Source organism: Calidris pugnax, unplaced genomic scaffold, assembly GCF_001431845.1.
Source record: "Calidris pugnax isolate Ruff unplaced genomic scaffold, ASM143184v1 scaffold81, whole genome shotgun sequence".
NCBI lineage: Eukaryota > Metazoa > Chordata > Aves > Charadriiformes > Scolopacidae > Calidris > Calidris pugnax.
The window spans coordinates 5,413,363-5,430,862 of NW_015090880.1; the positions used below are offsets into that span (position 1 = coordinate 5,413,363).

Here is a 17,500-nt window from a genome sequence, read left to right on the forward strand (position 1 = left end):
CCCCCCCCTTTCCTCTTGGGCTTTTGAGAAGGAGTGGGCTGTGGGAGGCGAGTTGCTTATGTGGGAGTTACTATCATCTCTGCCATCTCTGGCACATGTCACTGGGATGGTTCAGGCTGTGTTTTAGGGAGTCCCTGATCCCCCAGGAAAGGCTGGGAGGCTGCTGGAGACCCATGAGACAGGAGGTGCTTGGGCTGACCGCGGCGGCGGCAGAGGCTCCGGCAGAAAAGCCATCGGGCGAGCAGCAGCAGCAGCAGCATCTTGGGTAGAAACACATTTTGGTTATAAACAAGGGGTTTAAAATAGCAGGAGGAATAGTCATTGGCTGCTTGGCGTGCCCACGCGTCGCCGTGCTGCCAGCCCGGGCTCACGGTTGCACACAGCAGAGCTTCGGTCCCCCACGGGCTGAGGGGCAGCAAAAGTTCTCCTTTATGGCCAAAAAAAAAAATAATCAAAAGGCAGGCGGGTGGCTGGAGTCACCCCAGGATGTTTGAAAAGCCAAAATACATTCAAAAACAGGAGGCATCCTTCGTTCCTGGGCAGGGGCCAGGGAGCATCATGGTGCTGCTCTTGGTTTCTGCTTGCAGCGTGTGTATGGCTTTCCCAGGAACGAAACAATTCTAGCTATAAATAATGGGTTAATGCTTTCATTCATTTGGGCTTTAAATGTATATTACATCTATGCTTTTGTCCCACATTTCGCCCAGTTTCTGTAAGTAGCAGCAGCAGCAGCTCTGGGGTTTGGTGCACAGCAATCTGTTAAGGAGATAAATAATCTGCTTTGGCATGACACTCCTACTCTCCTCTTTAATTTGTCTTACACAAGGAAAATTATAATTAAATCATTCAGGGTAAACCCTTGAGTGTAGAGAAGGAAAAAACACACTTTGGTAAAGATTGCCAATAGAGACCAACTTCCCTGTTGTGCCGTGCAGAGACATTTATCAATATTCAGCACTATTAAAGAGAGAACATTTCGTGTGATTTGTGAGGCGGATGCCAAAGCTCAAATCAAGGCTTGTTAAGATCCTTTCCCCATGCAATCATGGGCATTCAGCATCATTAGAATTCAGCACTGACTGTGTGTTTCATGCTTTGATTTTACTCAGACAATTTAATAATGTTTATTGTGCTGATTATATATATAAATTCACTCAATGCAATAAACATACCTCAGTCATCAGTACCCTAAGGGAAATGTTTAGTTATAGATACTTGTATTCACTCAGGATAAGCGAAAGTGAGACCATCAGCCAGCATGCAAACCTCTCATCATCTTATCAGCATTTGGGCTTCTCCAAGAACAAGCATTTTCTCTACACAAGTAAATAAATAAATAACGGGAGCCAGTTAAATACATCTGCTGCGCTTAGAAATGTCAAGGGCAGTACCCGCTTTCCATCTCCTTCCACCCCATCTCATTTGGGGGAAGCTTGATTGTTTTCTTAGAGAAAAACAGCAAAACAAAGCCAGTGGGTGCCCGGTGGCTTTAGGTGACTACTAACTTCCTAAGTTGATGAGCAGCAGGCATCCCATGCTTGGGAATATTTCCGATGTGGGTGAGGTCTGGGGAAGCAGAAGGGTGCAGAACTCCTCAGCCCTTTGTGCTGAGCAGAGGTTGCTCCAACTTGGGCTTGAACCAGGAGGTCTGGGGGTGCTGTGGGGTTCTGGGGGTGCCCATGTACTGGTCCCGGCCCCTGGCACCGTTTTGCATTGACTGCAGCAGTGATGGGGTGATGGAGGCTGTCATTAACAAGTGAGGTAATGAAGGTACAGACGTGGTAGTTTGGGAAACATGTCTTTTTGCAAGGGTGAAAAGTTGGAGATAAAGGCTGCAAGTCCAAAAGACCTTTCTCCATCTGCCAGCAACCTCATGTTTGTCCCTTATTCTCTTCGTACCCCTTCCAACTACGCTCGAGTCTTCTCCTTCCACATAAGCAAGAAGCCATCTCGTAGGAAAAATAGATGGGATAAACAAGGGGATTTTTAAATGACTTTTTCTTGCCAGCATCGCGGGAGGAAGGAGCCTGGAGAAGGCTGTGAAGGGAAGTGAGAGGAACGGCGTGGCAGAGCATTGATCTGCTGGTCGGGCTTAATGCGTGTGTTTCGCTGTTGTTGTCCTCCGTGCCAGCTGATCCTCCATCCGAGTCCCAAGGCCCTTGGACGAGGGCATTAGGATTCAGCACAATTAAGAATTACAGATTTCGGTCCATTATTAATGCTCGGGATGAAACAGTTCAGCCTGCAGTCCATATGCTCCCGGGGCCTGATCCTCCCTTGGCCTGTCTCTCCGCGCGGTCCCTGCCATTCGTTCTGTGCTGGTGCCAGCATCAAATCTGCTCATCCCCATCAGCACCTCTCAGTTGCTCTGTGCCGTTGATTCTAGCTCCTTGTGCTTCACTGTCAGCAGAATATGTGCAGGTAGAACCCAAAACATCTCCTCACCTGGTCCCTGCGTGCTCGCTCCCCCACCAGTCCCTGTGTCCTCCCCCCTCTGAGTCACTCCTCGCTGCAATCGGCTTTGAAAAAATACCAGCCGTGACTCAGACCTGGAGTTGCTGATCTCCAGTTTTAAGTCTTATCAGGCACTTTTTGACTGTTTCTGCTTTTCGGATTCGGGTGTGTAGCCTCCTTGGCGTTGCCTGCACCTACCACGGCGCTCACGTTTTTGAGAAACCTTCTCCTAAGTCACTTGTACAACACTACTTGCTCCTCACCCTGCCCAGAAGCTCTCTCATCAAATGATGCTTTTCCAAGGATTCTTTCCCTAAACCCTGGAAAATTGTTTCTAGTGTATTTTATTTCCTTTTTTCCCTCCAAAAGATGCCGGGTTAACCAGGCTGGGGTGACTTGGTGTGGCCCTTTTGCTGGGTGAGGGTGCTGGGTTGGACACCTCGTTGGCCTCGGGGAGCTCCTGCCCGCCAACGCTTCGCTGCTTTCTGGTCCCGTGTAATAACCATCAGTTGTACAACTCCAAACACTAAGCTAATGTATCAAAAAGCACTTAAAATAGATTGGGTGAGCCTTGGCAGACGCCTAACAGAACTTTTCCAAATTTTAGCATATGTATTGTTTTATTCCTCCATCTGGCCAACAGATCATTGTTTGATATCTGAGTGCTTTGCATATCTCCTCCCTTTTCTTGCAACTGAGATACTTACACGTGCGTTTAATACAGCTTAATGCTATTTTTACATACCAGAGAAATAGCTGATGGCTTTCTGTTAATTGCCTGCACTTTGCAGTTAAACTTTTACTAAAACATTCCCGTCTAAATACTTTAAAAGTCCAATGAAAATTTGTCCTCTTCTTTTATTAGAGGTGTTTATGTAGTAGTCTTAAAAAGGGACCTGTTTTTCTTTTACGGCACCGTGGATTCCTGTTTCTTTTTATTTCCTCCTGTGGGCACGTTGTCCTTCCTCAGCCTTTCCTCGGGAGATGTGACTGTCCCGAGGAGCAGAGCAGGGAGCTAATGAAGAGCCAGGGTATTATTTTTTTTAATCATATGTATCACAGCCCAAGTGAAGAGTGTAACAGAAACACCCTTGAAAATGCCATAAAAGTAGAGGGAGAAGTTAGGCGATTTTTGTGTGACTGTTTTCTCTGCTGCTCAATAAAAATGGAGCAGTTAGTATGACAGCTGTTCTATCATGTTATATCGTACGGCTAAGATATTGAGTAGCATTTAAAGTAAAACTCCACCATTAAGCTGTATAAACTTTATCCGTTTCACTATGGTTTAATGGAAAAAAAATGAGTTTCTCAATAAAATGACATCATTTTTCCCAGGTTGTAATGTTCGCTTTACAACTGTTTTTCTTTAATTCAATTTATTTTACTTTTCTTTTTCTTGGCATCCTTTTTTTTTTTTTTTTCAGTTTGGAGAGGGGGGAAACCTCCTTTTGTAGAGCAGCTGGGTATTGCCCTAACCTCTTTTTTTCCCTTCTCCCCCCTCCCTCGACATCTTGTGCTGATCTGGAGCTCTATTTTTGTCCCTCAGACAGGGTTATATTTTCAAAATAACGAGATGCTCATTGAAATTTGGTGGTGGGGGCTTGTGGCTCTACCTGCTGCACATCGAGGGGTGGGAGAAGGAATCCCAGGAAAATTTAGATGGCATTGCTTTCTGCCGGGGTGACGTCTGTGTAATGCCATGGGGTGTTTTTCCATATAGCTGGTGGTTTTTAAGGTGGGAGGGCTGTGATTTCTCCTGGGTGATCAGGAAAGACGTCCATATATATATATTATAAAATGTATTCTTCTCGTTAAAACGACGGTATAAGCCCAGGCAGGGAAACTGCTAATATGTGTCTCAGCTTGTCATTTTGGGCTGCATGAATATAGAGAATAACTATTCCTTTGGGAAACGGTCTGGGGAACTGAGCAACAGATCCGTTGGCCAGCGGATTCTTTTTAACTGTAATTTTCCTTTTTGTGTGTACTCAAAAAATAACATCGTGATGGGCCCTTAAATACCATTTCATACACAGAGCACAATTTTTCCCCAGCACAGGTGGTGCTAATATAGGACAGTCCCCCAGGCACTTGTCGCCAGGAGTTGTACAGCTTGTTCGGTGTCTGCATCCATATGGCAATCTGTCCCATTCATAGAAAGACATTGTAGCTGTGCCTGTGGGTGCTGTGGTCAATGTAGTGTAAAAAGTAGATTTTTAACTCTCGGCAACCTATGTTCTGCTGTTTGTTTTATTGTAGAATCCAATTTATAATGCGGGGGAAGGAGAGGGGAAAAAAAAAAATAAGAAAAAAAAAAAATCAGCTCTGAGCAAATTCCAGAACAATCTCTCAGGCTTGAGTTTGTGTTTATTCTTGGAGCGCATGGTTAATCAGCAGGTGCACCAGCCCTGCTCTAATGAACAGTTTACAGGAAGTCTTGCTCGGAAGAAACATTTTCCTCGTTGTTTATACTGTGAATTAACTCAGAAGTTGCAAAGCTGTAAACGATGGTAGCTGGCCCTGTGTGTCACACAAGGCTGCTTTTTACTTTTTTTTTTTCTTTTTTTTTTTTTTTTTCCCCTTTTTTGCGATGTTGCGTGGTTTTTTTCTGGATTGTGCTGTACCCAGGAAGGATGCTGAGCCCCTCGGTGCCGGGCATCGTGATCCCAGGCTGGTGGCTGCCCCCTGAAAAGGGCCAAATCACAGCAAAATCTCCCCCAAAAAGGGGGGGGGGGCTGCAGCGTTAGCTTTGCACAGCGGTTCAAACCTAAACAAGTGCATGTGATTTATGGCTGCGCTGGTGTCTAACATTCCAATGCCAAATGTTGTTCTGTTTTAGTGTGACTATTTGTTATGCCTTTCAGTAAACATCAACAAATAGACCGCCTAGCACCTGCAGCAGCATATGATATTTACACTACCTGTATGATTCAGCACGCTTCCCTGGGGAAGCAGGCTTGTGTCCTCCTCGATTTTTAGTGCTTTTTTTAAAATAGTGTTCTTCGGAGGGAAGGCATCGTGGCAGGGAGAGTTGGGTGCTTTTAACTGTGTTTCTCCCTTGGAGTCGTCGTTTATCTTAATTACTATTTTTTATTTTTTTTTTAATAAGCGTTTTCCCAAGGGGCTCTTCCCTCTGTGCAGTGGGTGCCAGGCTGGATGCGATGTGACAGTCACCTTCTGCATGGGTTTTGTTCCCCAAGGGTCTCTTCCCTCTGTGCGGTGGGTGCCAGGCTGGATGCGATGTGACAGTCTCCCCCAAAAAGGGGGGGGGGGCTGCAGCGTTAGCTTTGCACAGCGGTTCAAACCTAAACAAGTGCATGTGATTTATGGCTGCGCTGGTGTCTAACATTCCAATGCCAAATGTTGTTCTGTTTTAGTGTGACTATTTGTTATGCCTTTCAGTAAACATCAACAAATAGACCGCCTAGCACCTGCAGCAGCATATGATATTTACACTACCTGTATGATTCAGCACGCTTCCCTGGGGAAGCAGGCTTGTGTCCTCCTCGATTTTTAGTGCTTTTTTTAAAATAGTGTTCTTCGGAGGGAAGGCATCGTGGCAGGGAGAGTTGGGTGCTTTTAACTGTGTTTCTCCCTTGGAGTCGTCGTTTATCTTAATTACTATTTTTTATTTTTTTTTTAATAAGCGTTTTCCCAAGGGGCTCTTCCCTCTGTGCAGTGGGTGCCAGGCTGGATGCGATGTGACAGTCACCTTCTGCATGGGTTTTGTTGTGCCTGTGGGACGGGGGTGAAAAATACTGACGTGAATAATCCGTGTTAATCATATTTTGTTGACGTACCACTGGTTTATAGAAGGGCGAAAGACTCGCCTCGGCTCTAAGTGTAACAGAATATAATTTGTTAAACAAGAATAGATTTTGTTTCTCGGTGTTTTCTTTTACTCTACATTTAAATGTAACAACAGAATATAAATTACAGTAAAATAAGGTTGGCAAACAGGATCTTTTGACAAAGTATGTATGTACATTTGTAATGTTACACCTCGGTCTCGGTGAAGTCCAAGGTCTAATCCCGTGTTTTTAAATTTGCGCGTGTTCTTAAAAGCGTTGCTGAATCGGGGCCAAAGCCCTGCCGCTGCCACCTCCCTCTGCCACACGAACTGGGTGTGGAAGAGGGATGGGATTGCTGTGCCCAAAGTCAGTTTTAAAAAAAAAAAAAAAAAAAAAAAAAAAGCACAGGAAAAAAGAAAAAAAACCACCCAAACCCCAAGAAAGCGGTAGGATCACATTTTTTTTTTCCCTAATTAAACTAAGATACTGAATCAATCCGTTTTCATCTGAATAAATTAGGAGGCTGTTCAGAGAGGAATAAAATGAGATTTAGCATGGATAAGTCGAAAAGTAGCCCAGCTAGGAAATCAAAATTCCAAAGTGCTGGTTTGACGTGAGGCGTCAGCTGCTCAGCATGGGCTGTGTGGGAAATGGCTGAGGCATAACCGGGGTTGAGAAATTAAGGTGGGACACTCTGTGCCGTGTCTCAGTTAAAAAGGTAAATGCAGTCACGGGAGGCATAAACATGCGTGTTGCATCCCAGTCCTCTTTTTTTTTATTCTTTTTTTTTTTTTTTATCTGTTCTACTTTATGCGGAACCAGTTAAACCACATTGAGAGCGTGATGTACAATTGGCCAGTCTCTTGCAGAAAGGATAAAGAGGAGCTGGTGCAAATATAGAGGAGAGCAGCTAGGGATGATAAAGGAGTTGGAGGGAATAGGCTATGAAGACAGATTAAAGGGAATTAAAGATCTACACCCTGGAAAAATAGAGGCTCTAGGAGGATGTGATTATGGTATGTAAGTACATGAAGTGATGCTACAAAGAAGAAGAGGGAAAAAATTGTTCTCATTAGTTAGCAGTGCTGGAATTTAAAATCCAGCGTTTCAAATCGTGCGCGTCTGGGTATATTTGATGTACTTTTCACTACAGTACCTCAGCACAAGGTTGAAATGAAATAAAATAAAAAAAGAGTTTTAAATAGTAGAGAAACTCATTAATTCAAGTGCAGGAATGGAACTTCCACCTGAGATAAGTGATGAATTCAATACTGGGGTTTGGTTTTTTGGGTTTTTTTTGCAATGGGCATTTCTTTTAAATGGTCTAGAAACGCATTCAGTTCCTCTAAGGAAGGGCTGTGGGGCAGTGGGTGTTCGTGTCCTGTGGCAGTTCTGCCCAGGGCTGGAAGAGGGGGTGCCACGGGGAGAGGTACGTCCTACTCGTAGCGTGCTGGAGGGTCATAATGTTGATTAATAATCCAAACCCATCAGCGCATACATCAAAACCAGAAGACGATGCGAATAATTATCCGGTCTGGTTATACTCTTTGCAGTGGGGGTGAGGGGAATGTTAGCCAGATTTCTTCTTAGTCTTGTTCCAAATGCTCCAGCACTCTCCTTGCAACAGGTTTTGGGGAGAATAGTAGGGTCACAGGATGCCTAAGGAATGGGGGGCAGAGATTTGGGGTGCATTGCTGGCCTTGCATTGCATCAGCACTGCTACAGCTCTGTTTTTTTTTTTTCTCTGTGAGTATACAAGTTAGTGCACACCGATTAGGAGAAGGGAGTTCAGCCTGTAGGCTGCAGTTTTAACCTGATTTGTCTTAAATTGGTGTAGTCATTTAAAATGTAATATACCGCTCCTGCTACTTCCAATAGGGCTTGATGTAAAACATGAGCTTGTTCTAGTCCTAGGTCTGGACGTGGACTAAAGTAATGAGGAAGGGGAGAAATGCAGCTTTAAAAAGCATCCAGGAATTTGCCAACCAGTTCTGGAAAGAGCTGCCACTGGCCATGCACATCAAATTCCACCTCTCCCCAAGGCCCACGACCCCTTGCTGAGCTTTGTCCAGCGGTGAGAGGCATTTACTCTGCTCAGACAATTCTCTGTTCAGATCAAATACCTGCTCTTTGGTCAGTTACTGAGGTTTAGATGGAAGAATGAGTACTTAGAAGTAGTCCATTTAAATATATGACTTAATGCTTTCCTTGATTTTTTTTTTTTTAAATTTTTTTTTTTTAATTACTTGGGGTTTTAAATTCCCAGTTTAGAGAGGAAAGGGGTGCTAAGCCACCTTAGTAAGAATTCAGAGGGATTTGCAGCAAGTGCAACTTCACTGCAAATCACATCCGTTCAAATGATATTGTCATGAAGGCAGGAACTCGCATTTGAGTATGGTTGGTACGAGGATTTAATCACTACTGCTTCCGTTTTGATTTTAAATCAAATACAGCAGGCGTTTCTGACTCAGAGAATGGTGACATTTTCACCAACTTTATTCTGTCAGCGCCTTTTGATGAGCTTTAGAGCTCACTGGGCTCTAAAACAAACACTGGAGACTCGTCTTGGTTCCCGGTTGTGTCTCTCTTCCTCCTGTACAGGACCAAAATCGTGGCATTTTGCCTCGAGGGCTGTGCCATCTGCATCAGCCCAAGGGTGTGTGTGGTGTGAGCCTGAGCCCCGTGCTCCTGCCCGGACCATAAACCGACATGGGTTTCATGGCAGCTGGCAGAGATGAGGTCATTTCCCGTTGCCCCTGAGAAATATATATTTTTTTTTTTAAAAAAAAAAGTAATTTCTGTGGGTGCTCTGCTCAAACCCCTTCCAAGAGGAAAGCGGGAGATGTGGTATTGATTTTTTCAGCGTGCAGGTGGCTCAGGCATGTTCTCCGCACCGTTAGAACGTGAGCAGATGCTTCATAACTGTAATAGAAAAAAAAAAATTAAAAAAAATCAAGGATGCTTCCCTACATCGCTGACTTCCCTTAGTATTTTGGCAAAGATCGTTGGCCCAGGCAGATGTGGGAGAGAGTGGAATATGCAGAATGTCAGCATCTTGAATATTTAAAATATGGTCCACTGTGTGGCAGAAGAACTGTTACTGAGGCTTCTGCTTGGCTGGTTTTTAATCCACCCATGGCTTTTTTGCTGGTGTGTATGAGCATGGTAACCAGTTTCACCCAGTAAGGAAGGGTTGTATTAAAGCATACAGCCCAGGTGGCTTTACTGCTGGGTGCTTTAGTCACTACTTTCCCCGATTCCCAGTGTGTTCCCATCTCTCTTTGGGATTTACTGTCATTTTCACTTTCTGTGGGGGTTTAGCTGTCTGTGGCTTCTCTATCTCCCATGCTTTTGTGTCCTGGAGCGTGGTTCTTCAGTGATGCTGCAGCACAGCTGATGTGTTCCAAAAGTTTAGGGGCTGAAGTGGTCTCTGGGCACCTGGGGCTACGAAAGGACCATCTTTGGCAGCCGTCCCTGTTGGAGAAGGTGGTGAATTCGCTTCCAGACCCTCTGGAGATCCTTGGGGTTACGAAGCAGCGTAGGTTGAAGGCGGCAGAGGTGAAAAACACCTCTCCTCTGTCCATCAAACCCAGAGGAGCTGTGAAAGTGCTTCTCCCTTCCCCTCCTTACTGGAACCCAGGCTGGAGGCAGCAGAAAATAAATGGATACTTCTGAGGTTTTCAGCTTCCCCCATGGATTTCATTGTTCTGTCGTATGTCACAAATACGTTGACTTACACAAGACGTGAGGGTTATTTGCTGTACTTCGATGTAATAACGCTGCACTATTGCATTATTAGGAAATAATTCTATTGTGTTAAGTATTCTGTATGCAAATACCTTACCAGGAGAAAAAAACCCCACATAATCTTGATTTTTACATCATCTGTTCTTTCACTTCTTTGAAAAATCATGTCTTGTTATAAAATTGCTTCCACTAACTAGTGTTGCATCACCAGTACCCAACCACGAATATGCGTTCCTGGGAAGGAGAGGGTGACAGAAACAAACACCTACTCTAATGTGTCATTAGAAATCAAACAGACCTAAAACGTGCTTCTGCTTGCCAATGCTCAGATCTTCTAAAAGTCTGTCTCCGGCAGCGAGACCGAGGATGCCTCCAGATTACAGAAACTGTGCTTGCGCGCAGACAAAAATAGGATTGAACAATTTAAGATTATAGGCTTGCGCTGTGCCCGCAAAGCTGTTTGTTTATGTATTGGATTAAAATCTTCATTTTCCACCTCTATTTGCTCAAACAAAGTGAGCACTTAGATCAGTTAAACAGAGTTCCCCATTCATTGCCACTGGCTGTCGCCTTTGTGCGTTACATCCGCTTCTCCATAAACCCGCTCTTTGTTTTGTTTTGAGGTGCTCCTCAAGGCTCTATCAGGGAACAAGTGGCAATCTATAATATCTTCAAAAGTGGGATGGATAAAATAGCAGTAATCTGATACTGACACGTAAAGGTCACCCAAAGGCACCGCTGAAACCCCCCCCGAGCGGGATGGGAGAAGCTGCCTAGGGAGGGTGCCAGTATTTGCCTTTCAATACTGTGAGTTTTTGGGGTTTTTTTTTTCATTTTGAAGTGTCTATTTTTGGTAAGTTGAAGTAGTTTCTCTGCTTTGTGGAATGGCAGTGGAAGCTGTATGTAGGTGTTAAGAACGTTACGCTGAGCGTCGCGTTAGCAAAGTGACCTTTTAAGTTGCCGTTTGCCGTCAACACCGATCTCTCTGGTGCTTGACGGCACTAGACTTTGACATCCCCAGCATCGTTTACAGTTTGAGACTCTCTTGGTCATCCCCTCATTTTCTTTGGACACAATACCAGGGTATCATGTCCTACATAGTTTGTCTTGTCTTGTGCAAGTTCCCTGGAAAGAAAAGAGATTTGCACTTGGATTTAAAAAATAAATACAAATCTCGGTAGGGCTCTTTCCGTTGACTTGGCCATGGCCTTTAGGCTCTCACAGAGAAACTTTAAAAAACCCTGCTGGGGGTTTAAGCCATGTGACTCCTGTTGATATTATAATGAGATTTACAGTGCTTAAAACCCACAGGGGACTGACTCCTTACTTGGCGTCACACAGCGTTTCTGCAGTCATCCTGGTCTACGGGTAACGCGCGCCGGGTAAATTAATACATTGAGATTTTGGGGGGGGAGGGGTTGGGGGGTGTCTGTCAAACACGCTGAAATCGTAACTCTCTTGCATGGTCTTCGTGGATTTTAATGGAGTGTTAACATGAAAGCCTACTTTCTCACCCTTTGCTGTATTCAGGTATGGAAGCAGATGATAAAACCCGTTCTTTTCTGAATTATTCTCTTGTGATGTGTGTGGAGGGCCAGATGCGTGTCTGGCTTGGGGGGGGACGGTGTTCCTTCAGCCAGCCCCCTCTCCCTCAGCTGAGGAAACGTGTGGTGTAGCATTTTTCTAATTTCCTTGCAAGAAACGCATCGATCCCTTTGTTCTTTTAAAAACTTGACCGATAGAGCTTCTCCCCACTCACACATTTCAAAAAAAAAAAAACCAGATTACACTAAACCAGTGTAATATTCCCATATAGAAAAAGCCTTTGTAGGTCTCTTCACCTTCAGTGAGGCTTTTTAGGAAATTACATTGCACAAATATATATTTATGCTTGAAGAACTAGTTGTAAACAGCCAAAAATAAGATTTTAATGAAATAATAGATTAGATTCCTGTACAACTCGTAATACCTTTTCTAGTCGGATCTGCACCTATTTTGAACCTTAAAACAAAATAAAAAATCATTTTTAAGAAAACCGACTTTAAATCATCTTCAGATTTTCCTTGGTCAAGTCAAAAGTGGCAGAATCTCGGCAAGAATTTCTCTTGCAACTTCTTTGCATTTGGGATAACCTCTCAGGGGTTTGTTCTACGGTGATCTTGCCTATCCAGTGCGTCAGAAATAACACAAGAACACAATTTTGTTATAGGCCTTGGGCAGATAATATTACGGAACAAGAATAAGCACCATTTCCACATGTGTATAAAAGGAAAATGGCAAAAAAGTAGGCGTTTATCCATAATGTTACCTGTAATCCGGGATAAAATAAGTCCTAAAAGCCACACCTAGATGCTGGTATGTGTTCATATCCTTTGTGTATGTTTGAAGTTCATAATACAGCACAGGCATACCCTACCAAAATGATTTGCTATGAAAAATAGATATGTGCGTGAGCATAAAATAGAGATTTCAATATTATTTTGACATTTTATTTTTAAAGTCATCTAAGGTTATGGAAATCGTTGCAAAAATAATTCCTTTACTTAGAAAGTTTCCATGCAGAAGTTGAATAAAGAAGATATTTTAGAATATGGTTCATCAGTTAGTGCAACAGATACATTTCCCTGAGCACCACATGGCCTGGATCAAAGCGTCTCATGACTTGGATCAGTGCAGCCAAATCATTACGTATTGATTGGAATCCCGCTGAAGGATTAACCCCTTCGTGCTCATACCAGTGTTTTTTTTCCTTTAACCCTGGTTTCAGTAGTTAGGAAGCTCTGTGACGTTCCTGCCAAATCTGAGCAAGGTTAATAGCCCCCGCTAACCCCTCGTGCTGAGGAATCCTTTGATTACATGGTTCCCTTTTTTTTTTTTTTTTTTTTTTTGTGATGAATTTTGCATTTGAAAATACATCTTGAATTTTCTTTGCTGGGACATAAGGGGACTGGACTTGTGCAAAGAAGCAGCTTCTAAGAGTTAAAAAAAGGGAAAAACAAATAAAAAAACCCCAACCCAGTAAATAAATAACACGGTGGGAAAGGCAAGGCTGCAACCTCAGTGCTTTTCCTCTCTCTCTAGCGATGAGCAGAGCCTCGAGTCCACTTGTATTGTGCTACAAGAATGCACTGCTGTATGGAGATGGCTTTTCTTCCTGATGAAGTTGAATTGTAAATATGCAATGTTCATAAATTTCTTAGCAAAATATCAAGCGGGATATTAAGCAGGTCTGTCAAATGATTTCTCCCCCGTCCAATGTTAATTTAAATTCTTTACAAAGCTTTTAATTAATGAATGAAATGTAGGAGGATAGCTAAGTAAGAATGACACATGTTTCGCGCTGCAAACGGTATTTAATTCTGTTTTGAAAAACCATGGGCAGAGTCAGGTGAGATGTTTCAGGATCTGTTGTTTGCCGCTCTTAAGAGCCTTTGTGAAAATTAATTTATTTTTTTTTTTCTCTCTTTTCTCTTTCTCTCCTCCAGTTTATCCCACGAGGAGCACTCACACAGCCATCCGCTCTACGGACACGGTGTATGCAAGTGGCCGGGCTGCGAAGCCGTCTGTGAAGACTTCCAGTCCTTTCTAAAGTAAGGATGGGTTGATGGGTTTTACTCGCCTTTTGCACAGTAAAGCATGCCCGGAAATTTTTGTGTGCTGTCACTCACCGTGGGCCTGATGCAAAGCCCATTGAAGTCAACAGAGAGCTCCCTTTCACTTCAGTGGCTTTTGGATCAGGCTCAAGAACGTTTTAACAGGGGATAGTAAATTAGCCCCATGGGGAAAGTATGGTCTTGCTCAGTGTGTTACTATAAAATAGAGTGTTTGCAGTTCCGCAGCCTTTTTTTTTTTTTAAATTATTATTTATTTAAGTGTTTTTTTAAGTTGCAGTATTGATAATGTAAACAATACAACTTTGGTTTAACCTTGATTTCACTTTAATTTAGAAATTTAGTCTTAAATTAACTCCATAATTGAACAGAGAATTGCAGAACATCACGTGAAATTTAATTTATGTCAAATAAGTAACTAATGAACAAAGTCTACACTACTAAAAATAAACTATAATTATATTAATTGGGCCCCTGCAGTTTGCTGCAGACCTTTCCTTGCTGCCAAAGAACACAGTTTTACGCGTTGCATAAACAGTGCATTATGGACTAGTATGTGGTAATGGTGCATCCCGATGCGGGGAAGGACCAGCAGGGCCCTAATAACTCACACATGGCTGCTCCACAGCCAGACCATCAGCCTCACCCCTCCAAGCTGCTGGAGCAAAGAAGTGACCCCATCACAAAAGAGTTTTCTGTCTGGGGAGGTCACCAGGTACACGTGTGCTTTGGGTGCATCCAGGTTCTTGGGCACTGATCTTCTCTCTAGGACCATGGCTGTTTGGTTGTAAGATCACAGAAGAGCTACTGCTCAAGCAGTGAGTAGGGTTTAAATGCACAAAGGGACAAATTCTGCCCTCATTTACAGTGGTGATCTCATTAAATTAGTCTACATAAATGAGGTTCGTCAATAAGTAGAAGCTGTGTATGTTCTTTTGGGGCAGTTCCCTGGATTTCTAGCCGAGGGAGGGAAGGGAGAGTGAGAGCAGGCAGAGGATGTTTGGTGGATGATGTTAGATGATACAGATAAGGTTTTGCTCTCAGAACAGAGTGGACCAGTTCTGCTGCCACTGGCACAACCCTCCTGTACTCAGCAGGAGCCGCACTGGTCCTGGTATAAACATGTGTTACAAGTCAGGATGGTGCGGTAATGAGAAGGTTCTCATTACAAGAGGATTACAAAATAAGAAGGTGCTAGTCATAAATTTCCATGAAGGGTGTCCTCGTTTCTTTTAATTCATTCTGTTGTTCACTTAAGTGAAATAAATGCTAATCTCACCATACTTGCCAGCTCATTCATATTCATATGCCATACTATAGCATTTAGACCTTTAAAACAATTCTGATTTTTATTGCTCTTAATGCAAGGCAAGGGTGCAGTGGTAGCCTTAGATATCGGAATAATGTGTGTAGTCACATAAAGTCAGATTATGCCACCTTTGATTCTTGTGCTGGTCCCCTTTTCCAGATTAGATCTGTTGGTTTCAGGAAGATTTCCTACAGAGCAGTAGGTTGGTTTTTATATGGTATTTTGAAGATGTTTCAGTATGTAGACCAAGTCCACCAGTTCACCTGGAGGAGATACTTGGGGCAATCAGTAGGTAGGGATAAAACCAGCCCAGGCTGGACCCAAAGCAGCTCCATCTACTCCCAGCTCCAACAATTCTGGTTCTTTATCACTCATTTATCAACAGTCTTTTTTTTTTTTTTTTTCCCCATTGAAACCTTTCAACAGAAATATTTTGTGTGACTTTCTTAAACCCATTGGCTTGTGTAAATTTTCTCATTATCCAAATTCTACAGTGTCCAGACAAAGTCTTATTGTTTGGAGCGATACTTAACCCAGAACGAATGTAGAAATGAATGTCCCCGAGCAGCGCGTTGACGCTGTTAGGAAGTGAGCATTGCTTCATGAAATGATACCGTAGCCTTCCACGTCTCCTGTGGAGCATCCATCCTTAAATTGTGTTGTCCTTTATCAGAATTCGTTACTCAAGGAAAAGATAACAGGTAGATGCTTGAAGTTTCTTTCTGGTACTTGTATAATCCGTGAAGCTCTTTTCGAACAGTCCCCTCAAGAGAAAAGCTCTTGTTTACCAAGTGAAATACAGCCTGTGTATCAATAGAGCATTGCTTAATTTCACTTACCTTGGTAAAAAAGGCCTGTTAGAAAAAAGCAAAGAGAAGTTACATGTGGAATGAAAGCCCTGTATGCCAATAAAATGATTCTGCAGTTAAGGGAGAAAAAAGGACTCGCAGGTCTAAAACATGGTTCATTTCTTTTCCTCCTGAGGAAGAAATATCATAACTGTTGGTAAATCAAAACCAGAGATTTGACACTCTTCTGTGATCGTTCTGTAGTGTTTGTTCCCAAGGTGAGGTACACCACAGAGCCCTTGATTTCAAAGATAAATACTGTACAAATAACGATCCTAGTTGTCTTTCACTCACAGCCAACAGGAGGATGCTTATCAGAACCAGCAGATACACGGGCTATTGTACACATCTATTTCCCTATTTCTTTTTGAAATAAGTTGCAGTTTTAGCATTGTTGGGCTTTTTTTTTATTTCCATCCATCCATTAGTTACCGTGTGATGCGGTATCAGTTAGAGCTACCTGGTAGCAACGGGGGCTGCAGCTCAGCCAAATGAAACAAGTGGTGCCCTGTCCTCTCCAGAAAACTCCCCCAGCCCAAAACCAAACCCAGTTCTGGTGTCACCACACTGACCCAGTGGCTCCTGCCGAGCTGGGGGACAGGAGGTGAGGGCTGGAGGCTCCTCTTGTGTCTCACGTCTTAACCAGGGCCCATCTCACAGGCAGCAACCAAAGGAGCAATCAGTGGCACAGAGTGACTTCCCTTCAGGATTGACTACCTCCTTGATTTCATTTGCATGTGTTTAGAGGCTGTTGCAGATAGAAAAAAAAATTATATATATATATACACACCTCTCATATGGCAAGTTGTTCAGGAAATCCCTGCCGGAGGGAGGGTGGTTTATTCAGCAAGGTGTCGAGGCGTCCAGGGCAGAAAACCAAAGAGAAGATAGAGTATGGTTTTATCCCTTCCCCTCCCTCTTTTTTTTAAAAAAAAAAATGAAAAATTATGATTTAGATGTGCTTAATCATGGCTGTACCATTTTAAAATTAAATATCTCCTTTAAAAGAGGGGGACAGACCTTTGGAGAGATCTTGCAATCCTCTATTGCAGTGATGCTAGTAATCTGCTTCATGTGCATTTAACTTTGATGAAACGAAGGGGAGTTTATGTGAAAGAAACTACTAAGTGCACTCTGTAATGTTTTCACAAGTGTTTTTATCATGGTAACATCTTGTTTACTTTAGTTGCCTGCCTAAAACTACTTGGAACATGTTAAGAAAACATTTCGAGAAGGCTTCTACAAAGAGGCTTTTGTTTTGCAGCAACTGTGAGACTGCTCGGCTCACAAAGGTGTTAACTTTCAACCCCTTAAGCACTTCCACATGAAATTCCAGCAACTATGTTTGTGGTTTTGGAAAAACAAAGTGTATATTAAAGAAACCAGGTATATGCTAATACATGTTGAAGTAGGCCGGAAATCATAAATTGTTTCAAAGGGCATTAATTGCTATCATTTGCATGTCAAAATGTTCTGCAGTGAAATCATCTGCAGTTAGCACAACAGGCTTTTTAATCAAATAGGTAGCGAGGGCAGAGGAAAGACTAGTCTTACAGATGTCTTTTTTTAGGGTTTTTTGTTGTTGTTTTTTTATTTAATTTTATTTTTTTTAATTCCTGGCAGCCCCAATTAAAACCCCCCAGCTCACAAGCATCGTTGGCGAGGATGCAGCCGCCCGGCGCGGGGATGCTCCTCCGGCAGCCGGGACACCCATCCCTCTTTAAGGGTGGGGGGTCCCTC

At 43.1% G+C, this 17,500-nt stretch overlaps 1 protein-coding gene across 1 annotated transcript in view; it reads left to right on the plus strand.

Moving 5' to 3' along the window:
- Positions 1-17,500, plus strand: part of FOXP1 (forkhead box P1) — a 434,070-nt gene that overhangs the window by 372,722 nt on the left and 43,848 nt on the right. The window contains exon 11 of the mRNA XM_014946782.1: positions 13,478-13,582. Coding sequence (XP_014802268.1) covers positions 13,478-13,582 — 105 coding nt within the window. The remainder of the gene's footprint in view (positions 1-13,477; positions 13,583-17,500) is intronic.